General features: G+C 40.3%; 1 protein-coding gene across 6 annotated transcripts in view; it reads left to right on the top strand.

Annotated features, from left to right (window-relative positions):
- LOC1280215 (zwei Ig domain protein zig-8) overlaps window positions 1-15328 on the top strand; it is a 163161-nt gene extending 147833 nt beyond the window's left edge. For all 6 annotated transcript variants that reach the window (XM_061657613.1, XM_061657616.1, XM_061657615.1 and 3 more), the window contains exons 3-9: window positions 1306-1374; window positions 11194-11531; window positions 11777-11893; window positions 12292-12385; window positions 12583-12710; window positions 13951-14119; window positions 14238-15328. In XM_061657613.1, coding sequence (XP_061513597.1) covers window positions 1308-1374; window positions 11194-11531; window positions 11777-11893; window positions 12292-12385; window positions 12583-12710; window positions 13951-14119; window positions 14238-14341 — 1017 coding nt within the window. In that variant the 5' untranslated portion in view covers window positions 1306-1307 and the 3' untranslated portion in view covers window positions 14342-15328. The remainder of the gene's footprint in view (window positions 1-1305; window positions 1375-11193; window positions 11532-11776; window positions 11894-12291; window positions 12386-12582; window positions 12711-13950; window positions 14120-14237) is intronic.
- Window positions 15329-15628: the final 300 nt, after the last annotated feature.

The raw sequence follows: 15628 nt of genomic DNA, 5'->3' as shown, positions 1-15628 counted from the left end.
ATGACATCTCTAAATAGCGCCCACATTGCATCATGGGCCTTCCTGAAATAGGTAACGATGACCTAATTGTTCTCATGCTTTTATGGCTGCATGACTTTAATTGTCGGTTGAAAGTTTGTTCGATGAAAAAATCTTTCCCATTTGCTGTAGGAAGATGCACCTGCCAAGGCCTGAAAATGCGCCAAAGAACCTCAACCACGCGAGTGCTGCTGCTATGGGAAAATGTGTGGCTCCAAACGGTGACCCTTAATGTTAGTTCAAACGAGGATGTGAGTGAAGGATGTAGGTCAACCTTTAACCACTAATGAGTTTCCGCAGTGAATGTAAAATTTGATGAAAAACGACAGGTCGCAAACCGCCGAAGCCTCCAAAGTTAGTGGATTTCTTCCGAACGACCCCTGGCATGTACCGAATGACCAATAACCAATAACCAATACTGACAGTAGATAAAAAAAAAAAACAAAACAAAAACCCACCGTGGAAGCTTACTTTCGCATTAACATAGTGTACCTAGCATCGCGATAGCCGACGCATCGGGTAAATGTGAAAATTTGAATATAGCCTATCGCGGTATCGCTTCCGGAAAACGGTGCAACGGTAGGCCGCTGTGAGGTTGAGTTCACAAGGTACGCTCACCATAAATGATCACCTAGTTAGGTTTGGTTTTTTGCCAGAACCCACCACGGTACGGTGTTCAACCGGTACGACTCCGTGTGTGCATGATGCATGATATTCTATTTCCCCGTGCGAAACATGGAGACGCCTGGTGGCTGTTTCACTCTTGACAGTTGCTGAGGGCGTTTGCTGCACACTGCTGCACGAGGTGCGTGTGACATTAGCCAGTTGCACAATCAGCGAAATGTGTATACTGCAAGGAAAAGAGGATGCTTGGTGTTGTATTCACCGTGCCAGCCGTTGGACATGCTGATCCAATAAATCATTCAAAGGTTGCGCCTCGGGCTTCGATGGAAAGGTTTTTGCCGAGGTGATGGAGACATGTGCTGTCATTCAGTTCGTTTTCAACCTATTTTCATACGTTTGCTTATGAGAAATGTATGTTTAAGAGGAAAAAGGGCTGGTAGGAAAACTCGCAACAGCTCAGGCCTTAGCCGTTTGTTCTGTTTTATTATTAAATGTATTCAATTCGAAGAATTGCTGCTTGCTGGTGTTATGCATGGGTTGTATTGGATTGTTTTGGTATTATTCATTCATCTGTCAATTATGCAAAAAAGCTGTATTATACTAAGACCGTTTCAAACTCTAAAAATGATTTACAAACTAAATTATTCATTCTTATTTTTTCAGTAATGGCCACACTGCGCTCTCAGTATGGAATAAATATATTTTTCCTTTTCATCGTTCATTTAAACCACGGTAAGTAAATCAAACAGTAACAATATATGAACCTCATACTTTATTCAATTGAAATTTAAAGTCTATGGATAAAAGGAATGTTATGCGTTAACTTTTTGAACATGAATTTGTAGGTAAATATAAAACAAACATTTAACAAAAATATTTCGATGCATTAAAAACAAGGAACAAAGAATATTGAATGTGAAGAATTTGTTCATCATCTTCTGTGTTTCTGTCATTGGCTTCAGCACTCTGAGCTATTCAGATACCATGCAATATATACTCTTCTAAACTTTGTTTATGAATTATTGTATAGTTACTTATACTTGTGGTATGCTGTTTAGGTGGCAACTGTAGTGCTTTTGTGCAGACAATATTATAATTAAGCCTTTTTACTCCTTTGTGATGGGAAAAGTTATTTAATGCACCTTACATGTTAGCTTAATGAGATGCATAACGTTCAGTTTTTTTTTTTTTATATAACCAAAACATTCGTTCAACAAAGCCTTCAATAAGGTATGGTGAATCATATATGCATAGGTTTTTTATAGCATAAAAACGAGTCATCATTATATTGGAATTCTTTGGCACACATTCATACGCGCACAATGAGACTTACACAAGTATTTTTAAAAGCTCAATACTCATTCGTCAACACATAAAACATGCCAGTCTGTTTTTTATTTTATTTTCTCCAGCCGTTTTGTTTCACAATCCCATCCTTAGGGAGCACGTGAACGCCACAGTCGATCTTTTCCAACCCGAGTGTACCGCATTTTGATTTATTAGCTCTGATTGCCCTTCAGTACACCGGCCGGCTCCCGGCACTGTTTAGGGGCCACACTGGGCTGATGGTGCATTCGCTTTTCCTCGAGCTATTCAAATGAAGCAACCGCGAACAAAAACATACACAAGGCAAACACACATACATACACCCCCCCAAGGACTCATTTGGAGCGTATCTTTGGCATATCTTTGTACAATTTAAATCGAAACAACGCAGAAATAGCATTGTGTTTGCTCGTGTACACGCTTTAGGACGCGGAAAGCATCATCAAGGCGAAGGAAAGTGGCAAACAAACGCGGAGGATATGATCCATTGCATAAGCAAAGCATTGAAACGAGGCATGAAGCAATACTGTAATCTGCTCGCTACCATCAGGCCAGGTCAACCGAGTGGGGGAACGAACCGAAAACCCGACCTGCCCTGTCTACTGCTGAAATATTTGAACCTTTTTATGCTCTTTCTCTTTTATTTAAGTAAGGTTAGCTGTGCTATTGTGAGTTTTTGTATGTGAGTTCGTTTGTAATGTTTTGTATTTGGCTTAGTGTCTCGCCTTTAGGGACATTTATTCATCAGTTGAAGTGCTGCAAGAAGCGTTGATTTTTCATCATTTCCACGGTCATTGCTTAGCGTGCCGGTGTGAGCCGTTGTCTGGGGAGATTGGAATACATTTTATTTGTGTTGTGGAATTATTCATTTCCCAAGTCTGCAAGTATAATTACTCAAAGTGACCGGGAGAAAGATCTCTTAATGCATAGTTCGTTGGAGGGTAATATGCAGATTACAAGAAGTATAATTATATAAATTGAGTTCCGTTTCTGTCTCGCAGGACCCTTGCTTGCTTTTCATCAGAATCAGGCCATGTGAGGGACTGTCGTATGTGTTTTAATGCTATATTGTTAGTTTTGTAAAACGCCATTGTAGCATTTGCTGTAGCTGCTGGCTGTTTTTGCATTCATTTCATTCATTGCATTTTAAAATCCGCTCACCAATGACGTTTTGCAAATGCAAAATAAATATGGAACTCAACGGAAATATGTACTGAAACAAGCAAACTAAAACTGTATCTTCATCCAGACATACCTCTTCGCATCGATCATTCCAAACAATCTCAAAAAAAAAACACATTGTACAGGCAAACTATTCGTAAGTGTTCCTGTTACTTGTCTCATTATCAATTTCACCAGATAAATGTTTAGCAGGTGTTGGCAAACATCAATTCGAATCTTCTAGATACCTTTTCGAGTCCAACTATACCCAACAAGTTGGAAGATAAAACTTCAACTACATGACACTTTTGGGTTGGTAGATGGCAGACATATAGTCCGATACCTTATCAACATGCTTAAAATATTCATGACAAGCGAATCGAACGCAACGAAACAGCGTGGAGAGAACTTTGTTAATGTTAGTGATACGGCAGAACTAATTAACATTCCACCGTTGCATTCCATTCCTGATTCTGCCCTGGTAGTTTTCGAATCATTCCCTTTCAGCCTTTCTCTGCAGTTTTCTTCAACTTCAGCAGCATACTTGCGTGACAACCTTGCTGGAATGAAATTGCCTGAAAGCAGAATTTGGTTATCTGTGGAAGTAAATATTTAAACACAGATGATGGTACGCATCCCTTTCCACATACTTGGTGGCTATAAGCATACGATCAACAATGCTGCCCGAATAGTGTATGCAAGTTATGCTTGCGCTTGCTTTAATTCAATTAACAACGTAGCCTCAAACACATTTCTCAAACCAAAAAAGTGCTTCTGCTCCCCTTTGATCGGTTCGTGCTGTGCAGAAGCGATTGCTTGGCTTTCGGCCCGGAGGCAGTCCATACCGATGTAGCAGAGATTTTTGACGAGACTTTACTGTGCTATGCATCTGACTACGATAATCATCCTTTCATTTGATCCTGCATCAGCAGCACACAGGCGAACGAACACAATGAAGCACGAGCTTTTTTTTAGTTGCTCGTTTCTTCTCGTTCAAACACACCGTTGCTTATGGGATAGCAACAAACAACAAATACGAACGAACCAGTAAAAAATGTACGTTAGAGTGCTGAAAGTAGAAGAATAACAAGTGAACCGGTGCTATCACCTCTTTTTCCTTCGCATCGATATTTAAGAGCAGATCAAAGGATTCTTTCATCTATCAGCTTCTAGAAATCCAGAAAAACGCTAGAATAACGTCAAACAGCAGCAGATTGGACAGCAAAAACGATGTTCAAAAAAGATCATGGGATTAGTTATTCTCGCAAATAAAATTTAGCAAACAAAAAAACTTACTAAACCAAAGTCAGCAAACTCTCTTACGCTAAACACGAGATTTACTATGTTTGGCAGAATACTTGCAATGACCCGCAACAAGAAGAACGAACGAGTAAATGAAAGTGGTAAACTCATGCAGAAGGCTCAATTCAATTTGCAGCCACTTTGTCAACGTGTCCCCATGCTCAAATCAATGATTCAAGATATTGCGGCTGAATATAAGCATTTTTTGTAGAATTTTTCAAAATGTATGTCGTTGGTATGAGACTGAATTGAGTTTTTTTTATTTTATTTATCAGCGAAATAAGTCGAACTCTGAAAATGAAAGCATTTCGAATAGCATCGATAGGATTCCGGTGGTTTTTTATTATACATAACTAGTTACATTTTCGTGTTGGCTTTCATGTTGAATGTCTGTTGACGTTTAAAGGGTAAAGTAATATTTTTAAATCGATAGAACAAAACAAAAACATAATTAGTAATATTTCAATTTGCTGTACCAATGTCCATAGTTCCAATTCTACTAGTAATTCAAATAACAAACTCTATAAACCATGCGAGGTAAACCAAGACGATTAATGACATCTCTAAATAGCGCCCACATTGCATCATGGGCCTTCCTGAAATAGGTAACGATGACCTAATTGTTCTCATGCTTTTATGGCTGCATGACTTTAATTGTCGGTTGAAAGTTTGTTCGATGAAAAAATCTTTCCCATTTGCTGTAGGAAGATGCACCTGCCAAGGCCTGAAAATGCGCCAAAGAACCTCAACCACGCGAGTGCTGCTGCTATGGGAAAATGTGTGGCTCCAAACGGTGACCCTTAATGTTAGTTCAAACGAGGATGTGAGTGAAGGATGTAGGTCAACCTTTAACCACTAATGAGTTTCCGCAGTGAATGTAAAATTTGATGAAAAACGACAGGTCGCAAACCGCCGAAGCCTCCAAAGTTAGTGGATTTCTTCCGAACGACCCCTGGCATGTACCGAATGACCAATAACCAATAACCAATACTGACAGTAGATAAAAAAAAAAAACAAAACAAAAACCCACCGTGGAAGCTTACTTTCGCATTAACATAGTGTACCTAGCATCGCGATAGCCGACGCATCGGGTAAATGTGAAAATTTGAATATAGCCTATCGCGGTATCGCTTCCGGAAAACGGTGCAACGGTAGGCCGCTGTGAGGTTGAGTTCACAAGGTACGCTCACCATAAATGATCACCTAGTTAGGTTTGGTTTTTTGCCAGAACCCACCACGGTACGGTGTTCAACCGGTACGACTCCGTGTGTGCATGATGCATGATATTCTATTTCCCCGTGCGAAACATGGAGACGCCTGGTGGCTGTTTCACTCTTGACAGTTGCTGAGGGCGTTGCAAGAAGCGTTGATTTTTCATCATTTCCACGGTCATTGCTTAGCGTGCCGGTGTGAGCCGTTGTCTGGGGAGATTGGAATACATTTTATTTGTGTTGTGGAATTATTCATTTCCCAAGTCTGCAAGTATAATTACTCAAAGTGACCGGGAGAAAGATCTCTTAATGCATAGTTCGTTGGAGGGTAATATGCAGATTACAAGAAGTATAATTATATAAATTGAGTTCCGTTTCTGTCTCGCAGGACCCTTGCTTGCTTTTCATCAGAATCAGGCCATGTGAGGGACTGTCGTATGTGTTTTAATGCTATATTGTTAGTTTTGTAAAACGCCATTGTAGCATTTGCTGTAGCTGCTGGCTGTTTTTGCATTCATTTCATTCATTGCATTTTAAAATCCGCTCACCAATGACGTTTTGCAAATGCAAAATAAATATGGAACTCAACGGAAATATGTACTGAAACAAGCAAACTAAAACTGTATCTTCATCCAGACATACCTCTTCGCATCGATCATTCCAAACAATGCAGGAACAAATGAACAAAATTTCACGAAACCCCTTCCTCATACATCAACTTGCCTTCGAAAGAGGATTTTGGAAATGAATCTCTTAAACACACAAGCAGAAGCTTCATGCCGAGAGAGCTAGAATGGTAAATGGCTATCGTATTGAAAGGCCGAGCTTTTTGTGCAGTTTTTACTGGCATGCACAAAACTGACAGGAAGTGATAACGCCCGATATTTGGAATCAGATTTTGATGTTCTGGGAGGAGCATCTAGCACAACAACGGCTGGGTTGGCTTTTCGTCATGTCTTTTTACTTGATTCTCGTTGAGATTCAAAAAAACAATGTGTTAAAACAATGTCATCATTTATCAGGAATGAAGAAACATACCCTTTCAAGAAAGAATCACAAATACTAGATTCATAGTTTTCTCTTCAAGCATATGGCTTCCATGTACCTTTTACAAATTCCGAAGCATATTTTCCTTTTATTCTCGTTCTAGTACAGCAAGCAGAACGTTATTTGCTCAAAAAAACGCACAAAACTTACCTTGTCCTTGCTTCACTATCCTCGATCGCTCACTTGTGATGCGTTTGCCGTTGTCAGAATATCGCACCGACCAGCAAAATCCCATCATGCCGGTGCCGGCGGCCACCAGAGCAGGCTTGCGTTTTCCATCCGGCCTGCCTGGCGTCGAAATTGAATTTGATCGCAAACATACACACATAACAGCAGCACCATGGTAAGGCTTTCACTGCCAACCGTTAGCGTGGACGAGTGTTGAGTGATTTTTTGTGTGTGTTGAAGTTCCGTTTTTCTGCCCACTCTACTCATGCACAAGAAAGCGTTCCATTTTTGTATCGTTTTTGTAAAGTGATACGGTTGTGTTAAAATTGATATTTCACAAACACGCTCTCAAGGGCACGTGCGTGAGGTGTTTGATATTGTGGTTGGGGACAATGATGGAAGCGATGAAAAGTTGTAATTAATTTCCGTGTTACATTGTTTCCCGATTGAAAGTAATAATGGTAACGGAAAGAAAGCGTGTATGTGTGTAATTTAATATTTAAGGTACTTTATTCTTGCAGTTTCAGCAATACCATTGGAATGTGTTGAAATTTTGGACAGATTTGTGTAAATGGTTGTATACCACCCTTTCCAATCAAAATAGAAAGAGTAACTCGAGGTTCATGCTAGCGGATCATACCCATTGTTGTCGATCCTATAAATTGTGCATTAATGAGATAAAACACATTACACGCGCATTAAATGCACGCGAACGAGATGCTGTATAAGCGAGAATGCCGATGGTTATAAAGAAGAGCAAAAAAAAGAAAGCTTACTAATTTTATCCCTGTTTTTCGGTGCGGTACACGATCGTTGAACCATTTGTCTTGTTTTTAACGAACATTGTGCAGAGATATCCAATTCGGTGAATTTGAGAACAGACAAAACCCTCGCCAGGGCAACAATGGCACAAGGAATATTCATGAACTCGGCACCAGTCAGAAAATCTAAGAAATTGTGACCCTTTTTATACACCGAGCAGGATCCTGCAGAAAAGCTGCTATAGGAAGGTTGGTGCGTACATATTTCGCCTCGCAGTGACCTTTCCAGAGTCAAATGCGGGATGCACCGTGGGTTTTTGGTTTGGTGAACAAACGCTCGAAATATTGCGGTAAGATTACGCGAGTGTAGGAAGTCAAAGAAACCATCAAAAGAAAGAAACTTCCAAGCAGAAAACATCACCAGAGATAGAATACCGACACGCTAACCGGAACCGGAGTCCCTTTGGCCGGAAAGCCAGAATAACAGGCCTTTACGGGTTTGAAGGAGGATATTTAAGGTCGAGACAGTACTTTATGGAGTCCCAATTGTAATCCTTTTATCTGTTATCTGTTTTGTTCGTGTTCAAGTGCGGCAAGAAGGGCCTGTTTACGATAAATCTCAACAGTTCCATTAGAGGTAGAGGGCAGCTTTTAATGGCTCGTAAGCATGCACGGCAGTGCAAGATGCTTCGCGTGAATGTGCCGGAAAGCTTCCCAACAATAGAATCAGTATGAGAGAACCCTTTTTGTGGAACTGGAGATGTATGAATATTAATCTAAGGTTTTGTACCTCATGTTTAGGTCGGTTTGGTTGAACAATGGTTCGGTGTGCATGCCAGCACAATGGCATAACTGTACGACATCTGTTTCACATTTGCAATCTGTAAACACGGCAAAATGCTAACCAAGAAGATAAAGAAGCTTTCAAAGCCAACTGACAAACTTAAATGATGTATTTTATTTTTATTAGAATCAGTAATTCGGGCGAAGTTATGAGCCTGAATGTAAGCAATCTGTTTTAAAATTTCATTACTTATAGCAATCTAAGCATTTTTCACTATTTATGTCTGCATTTTAATGGCAAGAAAATGATAAAGACCTCTGATACTATGTCGGAACTTCAACCGCAGTTCTTGTTTCATCGTGTAACCTTTCATTAGTTTCAATTAAAAAACCCATAAATTTCATCAACCCTGCAGCTGAGTCTGAATTCAATTTAAATGTATGTTTCCTACTGAGAATAGCCGCACGTCGCATTTCGCAAACATCGATCCACCCCAATCCACGACTTGTTCTGTTTTCCTTTTAACCATAATCAGCACACAAACCGCATATATAAATCCACCCAACAATCGATTGCTATGTGTCACAGCTGTATGATACTTCGTCACTCCCGTTCTCCTAACGTACCTTGCGGTGCGAGTGTTTTCTGTTAATTAACTGTGTGCGTTCCCTTGACAGATTCCAATCACGTTGCTCAGTTGCCATCCTGTGAAGCTTCCAGTCTCTACGTGTACCAGCTGCATATCCACTGGGGAGATGTGCCAGATTTAAGATCAACAATCCCCACTACCATACTTTCTGCACCTCTCAGCAGCATAGATTGACTGTTTTTCGCTTCGGACCGATTCCACAAAACCAGATGGGAATCGATAGGAAAATATGTCTGTGTGCCTGTGTGAGCGTTTGTACCTAGCCACAGGACACAATCACACAGCCAAATCACAGGCAAAAAGGGCTTAATTATACGCTTAAAATCGTTACCAATCAATTTGGAAATTTTAGCGTTCCGATGGCCCTCCTTCCCGCACCATCTCAGGTGGGGACTATACCGTTAGGAGCATTGTAGGTGCCCTGCAGGAAGGATTCAATTTACAGTTCATTTAGCGTTCGCCTAATTTACAACCAAATTCCGATCATTGTGGCAGTCCATCGGAATTGAATTAACGTAATGGGCAGGGATTATGAAATAGACGAAACGAGTTTGTTACAAGGTCAGGCCTTTGATAATGTCCTTTTTTTACTTGATAATGGAGATGTATACTTTTCAAGCATCTTATCAGCTCTTTTCTTCTGAAGCCTTTTTTTACTTGATAATGGAGATGTATACTTTTCAAGCATCTTATCAGCTCTTTTCTTCTGAAGCCTTAAACGGAGTGGCGTATCACACTGATTGTCCTGAGTTTTGACTTCAAAGTATCTTTTTCCACAACAACCGCAAATCTACAGAAATTCAATTAAAACTTTACCCACTTAATCATTGGAATCTGTTTTGCAGTAACTTTAAGTATAATTCCGTTTGATGTTCGGAATGAACCAATCGTACCAATGCCATCGCTGCACTTTCCCAAGAACTGTGATTGTACATCAAACGTCTACAAAAGCTCATCTACACGACTGCCAGCAGCATTTCGTTAAACATTTAAACATTCACACAAACCCGCCCTCCTCTACCAACCGCATCCAGTTGCACTTCAACGCAATCACATCACAATCGCCAACATCACTGAAAGATTATGTGGCGACAGTTGATTTATGTATCTTTACCCATGTGATAACATATCACACCTGCCTAGCAGAGCTGTCACTTCTGATTGGCTTTGCTGGTGTTGGCTTTTTTGCTGTATTTGTGTGCCCAAGGAGGCTTACCGTGCTCGAAGCAATAGAGCCGCATTAAACCGCAACCGCTCCGAGTGTGATAGCAAGATTGATAAATTAATTTACGCTCTAGAACGATGAACCCAAAGCTTCACAGTGGATGGATGCAGCTCAATCTAAGGGAGCCGAAAGGCTTTTCCTTTGACTATCAAGGTCGATGAAGTGACTTTCTTGTATGAGGAAAGCTTAGAACCTTAATGTTATCCCTCAAGGGTAGGACAGTCACAGTTGATCGTGTGAAGAGAGAGATACTTCAGCGTAGATTATGTATGTTAATGCTGGTTTACTTTAGGTAAATTCAACATGCAGGAAGTCCATGAAGTACGTATGGGTACGATGAGTTGTCTCACTGAAGATGATGCATGTTGATGGTTGTGATTGTTTGAGATAATGATCATTCTAGCACTTATTGATATTGTTGTTATATTTGGACTTTAATTCCAAAAATAAATTTGATAAAGGAGAGTACGTGCTTTTATTATTTGTCAATAAGAACGATTGATAGAAAATAAAATCCCAATAATAAAATACATCAAAGCTAAATGAATTAAATAAATGTTAAATTATTAAACATGTCAATGAATGAAGTTTGTTATGAATGAAGCTTGTTATAACTTTTTACACTTGAAGCGCTCTGCAAAGCTGTAAAATGTCTTCCTTCATAAGAAAGTGTGTAAAAACTTCAATAACGAAAGTAAAAAAGTATACAAATTTCAATTATATACATTCCAACGTGGGCATTGTGAAGGAAACAATGTTTCTCATTTATCATCCTGACCTTCTGACGTTTCGATTTTCTGTGTTCGACAGCTTCCAACTGTCACCTCTAATTTGTATCTTTTCGCTACTTTCTCCCATTGCCACTGGATCTGTGGTCATCGATTGAAAACTCCCATCCCACAACACCAACCCGGAAGGCATTACAAAGTCACTGCAAACCTTTTCGGAGGAACAGTTCCTGCTGGAGTTGAGTGACGATCGCAGCAGTTCACCGGTAACGCGTCCTCCGATACGCAACCGGACACCACCGTACCTTGGCAATCTGCACCTTGGCTTTCACCAGCACCAGCAGCACCACCATCAGCACTCAGAGACGAGCGAGAACGAAATTTACGACTCGGACGAGAGTAATCTACGGCGGACGCCGCTCGACCGTGGGCCACACTTTGATTTGTCCGCCTCGAAGAACATTACAGCGCTGGTCGGGAAGACGGCCTATCTAAACTGCCGGGTGAAGAACATCGGCAACAAAACGGTAAATTTCAATTTCAATTGTGCTGTGTATTGCTTCGGTGCTCGTTTTTTTTCCTACATACAACAACGCGTTGTGTATTGAATGTGTCCTTTTTTGATTTCGAGCTCGAGTTGCTTCCGTACCGATAAATTCTAACCATGTGTTTTTATTTGTTTCTCTTTTTCCTCTGTGTGTGTGCTTCACCTGTTCATATATCACAACACAACGTGCAATGTCCCCCTGTGCGGATCGTTCGTCCTCGGCAGGTGTCCTGGGTGCGGCATCGTGACATTCATCTGTTAACCGTAGGTAGATTCACCTATACGTCTGACCAACGTTTCCAGGCTGTACATAATCCCCAGACAGACGACTGGTCGCTACAAGTAAGCCCCCTCATTCATCTGTTGCCCCATTGCGTCGCACGATGTGTGTTTTTGTTTTAATTTGGTGCAACCACTATCACTCTGTCCCTCCTTCTCGATGAGCCTTTTGAGAGCTTGGGGAAAAGCACAAACGATGAGTCAGCAAACTATATGAAACAATAAAAAATAAACCCACTCTGCCTCTATTGACACTCTATATGGCCTATTCGGGCCATCGATCATGTGCTGGTGGGCGTCGGCAGTAGATCCATGTGCACACGCACGAACACGCAAGCTCTCTGGAGATTCCGTCCGTGGAGTGTTGAACTCTCTTTTTTGTCCACTTTATTTTCCCACCTCTTTTGCGTCTGTATGTCTCCCACTGGCAGCTAATACCCGTTGGTTCGTTGTTCTTTCAGATTAGATACCCCCAGAAGCGGGACACGGGCGTGTACGAGTGTCAGATCTCCACTACGCCACCGGTCGGGCACTCAATGTTCCTCGCCGTCGTAGGTAAGTGTCCAGCCGCACTAAATGCAAGGGGCTGATACTGGTTTAATACCCGTTTAGGATACGCATTGCTCGTTCACTCTTTCTCTCTGAAAGGCCTTTGAGTGTTTCGTTTTTCTGGGGTATAGGTTCATTTCCATTTTAACAGACACTTGTTTTCTTCTTTCCACGTTTCCCTATTACTCCATCTCCATCTGCAGAGCCAATCACCACGATCGTTGGTGTGCCGGATCTGTACATCAACACGGGCTCAACTGTAAATTTAACCTGCATAGTGCGGAACTCGCCCGAGCCTCCTTCAACCATATTTTGGACCCACAACAATCAGGTAAGCGGAGAAGGGGTGTGTTTGTATTTCTGGGGTTGCGGAAGATTTGTTTTATGGTGCGTTGGATTATGACTTGAATTAATGTGGGAACATGTTCGAAAGCTTAAGGTTCAAACGTTATCCATTTTGATGTCACGTTAGGAAGGGGGATGTATTTGAACTTATTTGAAGAGATGATGTTTTTTGTGTCCTGAATGAAATATCTGTTATCTGGCAGGGTGAATTATAAATCTAGCTATGTAAAATCTTTTTGTAAATAAATAAACGGAGGTGTCGGTAGTATTCAACATAACATCATGAATAACAATAACAATTAACAATAAGGTTGTATAAAATGAAAAACAAGCTGACAAGTAAAACAAGCTAGTCAAAATGACAAATATGTGTATATCTCTAAAGATATAAAAATATCAATTCCTTGATTTTGATTCTTCAAAACTCATTACAAGATTGAAACCAATTGATGAAATAATGATAACATATATTAAACTTTAAAAACATAATATTTTCTGAAATCATTATTCATTTGTAAGGAATGAAATATACTCTTGATTTGACTCTTTCATACTTTTATTCAACACTTGTTCATGACTTAAACTTACCTTACACTCAAATACTTAATTAATACTTCATAACAATAATTTATTATTGTTACTAAATCTTAACTTTTTAGGGATGTTTTAATAATAATTCGTTTTTTCGCTCAAATTCCTTTTTCTCTGAATAAGCTATCTTTGATCTGAGTACGATTATAGTAAGCTAGAATGAGATTTTATCTAATTAACATAAATAAAATCTCATTCCAAAGCCCTTTGAAACCATCCGTAAGCTTCACTGTTTCTCCTTATGAAATCAGTATAAGAGACATGCACGAATATATTAACTGACATAAAAATAGAGGCAAAATTCAAGTCCTCTATAACGCGCCCAATGAAAAAGCGTGTGAACATACTTCGGAACGAATAACTCAAAACAGAATATGATATTGCTTGCTTTACCTTCAATACATTGGAAATGAAAATTGTGGGTCGGTCACGTTCCCGTTGAAACTCCACTTCAAAAGGCTCATAGGTTTCACTGCTTCGTTCTCCAAAATCAATAAAAATGAATGGATCAAATGAAGAGTGTCAATGTCAATTGATTGTGTTTTGGAGAGCAATTTTTGTTTATTCAATTTCGAATGATTTTTCCTCATTTCTGAGAATGTGATTCTAACGTCACATTTTTTGTTTGTTTGCAGGAGATCAACTACGATTCACCCCGGGGCGGTGTGTCGGTCATAACGGAGAAGGGTGAAACGACGACATCGTACCTGCTAATACAGCGCGCCCGCACCACGGACAGCGGGAAGTACGTCTGCTCCCCATCGAACGCCGATCCTTCCACGATCAACGTGCACATCCTGAATGGTACCGTCCTCACTTTACCATGTCAATAATGTTTCATGAAATAATAGTATGCTTTCTCTCTTTTTCTTCTCTCTCTCTCTCTCTCTCTCTCTTTCTCTCTCGTTTTTTGTCCTTAAAGGGGAACATCCGGCGGCCATGCAGCACGGTGGCCAGCTTCGGATAGGGGATCCACTGTATGTGTTCGTGCTCTGGCTGATTAGCTTTCTGCTGGGGCGGCGATGAAAGTATGTCGATGCCACAGCCACATGGAGAAGGTGGAAAGGAACAGGGAAACGCACCACAAAAACACACGCACACATATGCACGCCCAGCACGTACCCAGCTGCACATCAAAGTGCAGCACGCAAATTAGAGCTAATTAGATTAAATGTGCCAGCCGACCAAAGGGTGTGCGGTGTTGGGTGTTTTTTCCCGCGTAAAGGAGGGAAGGAGTGTGCACACGGTGTGCGTGCGGTGATGTAGGATAAATTAATTTGCGGCACTCAAATGGCCAAACGATTGTGGGGAAAATATTGTCCGTGCTGTCACTGATTGGAGCTAAATGATGGTATGTGTCGATGTTAGCCGTTGGAGGTGTGATGATCGATGAAGCTGGAGATGAAGGGCAGCTTAATTAGTTCCAAAGTGGATGACTTCCGATCGGTACCACGTGTGGCGTTTTGGTTTTGTTCTCTTTCATGCACACAAGCCATCTGATTATTTTGTAAAAAAAAAGCTCCCTACCAGCACCAATATTTGCGTAAACAATTTCATCCTCGTGTTGGGTGGCGTCATTTTGCGTCAAATAAAATACGGAAATAGATCAAATAGATGTCATGCAAAATCAGGCACATCATTTTGTTTGATTCGTATCTTCCTGGTGCTTGTTATTTTCCTTCGTCGAGAAACAGTGGCTATGTTTGATTTTATATGTGTAACCGTTGCCCCAGCTAGATATGGTTCAATTGTGCGGAATTTTACAAAAAAGGAATGAAACGGTTGTCACGGAGCAGCAGCCATTGAGGTTAAGCGTGGGTTAAGCGCAAGCGGTATCGCTGACACTGACAGTTCTTTGATCAATTTTGACGATACAGAGATTAGATGTAAACCGCCTAAAATGTCAGCGAAAGCGGAGGGACAGGAAAACAAACTAAACAGGCAACATGGTTGTTTTAGGTAAATCAATAATAAAGAAAATTAATATGTAAAAAAAGATGGAATGAGATGAGATATTGTATGTTTGATTATTGTTGTACCAGCAAAGAAATAAAAAAAACATCGACTGAGGTAAGTAAATGTTTCTAGAGAATTAATTTGAATTGAAATAACAAAATGGACTTTTACCACTTATTGGTAGTTTGTAGAATCAAAACAGTGAATATATCATTTTGGTGTTTTTTTAATAGCAAATAAAAAATTATCAAACCAATCTGTTTTTGTTTTGCGCATTACAGACTGGAAAATTTGTTTCAAACTGTTAATAAGCCCCTATCCGTTTTTTGATCGTACGCTGAAATTACAGCTTGACAG

The sequence above is a fragment of the Anopheles gambiae genome, chromosome 3 (genome assembly GCF_943734735.2).
Source record: "Anopheles gambiae chromosome 3, idAnoGambNW_F1_1, whole genome shotgun sequence".
In the NCBI taxonomy this organism is placed as follows: domain Eukaryota; kingdom Metazoa; phylum Arthropoda; class Insecta; order Diptera; family Culicidae; genus Anopheles; species Anopheles gambiae.
This window is presented reverse-complemented; position numbering and strand designations above follow the sequence as displayed.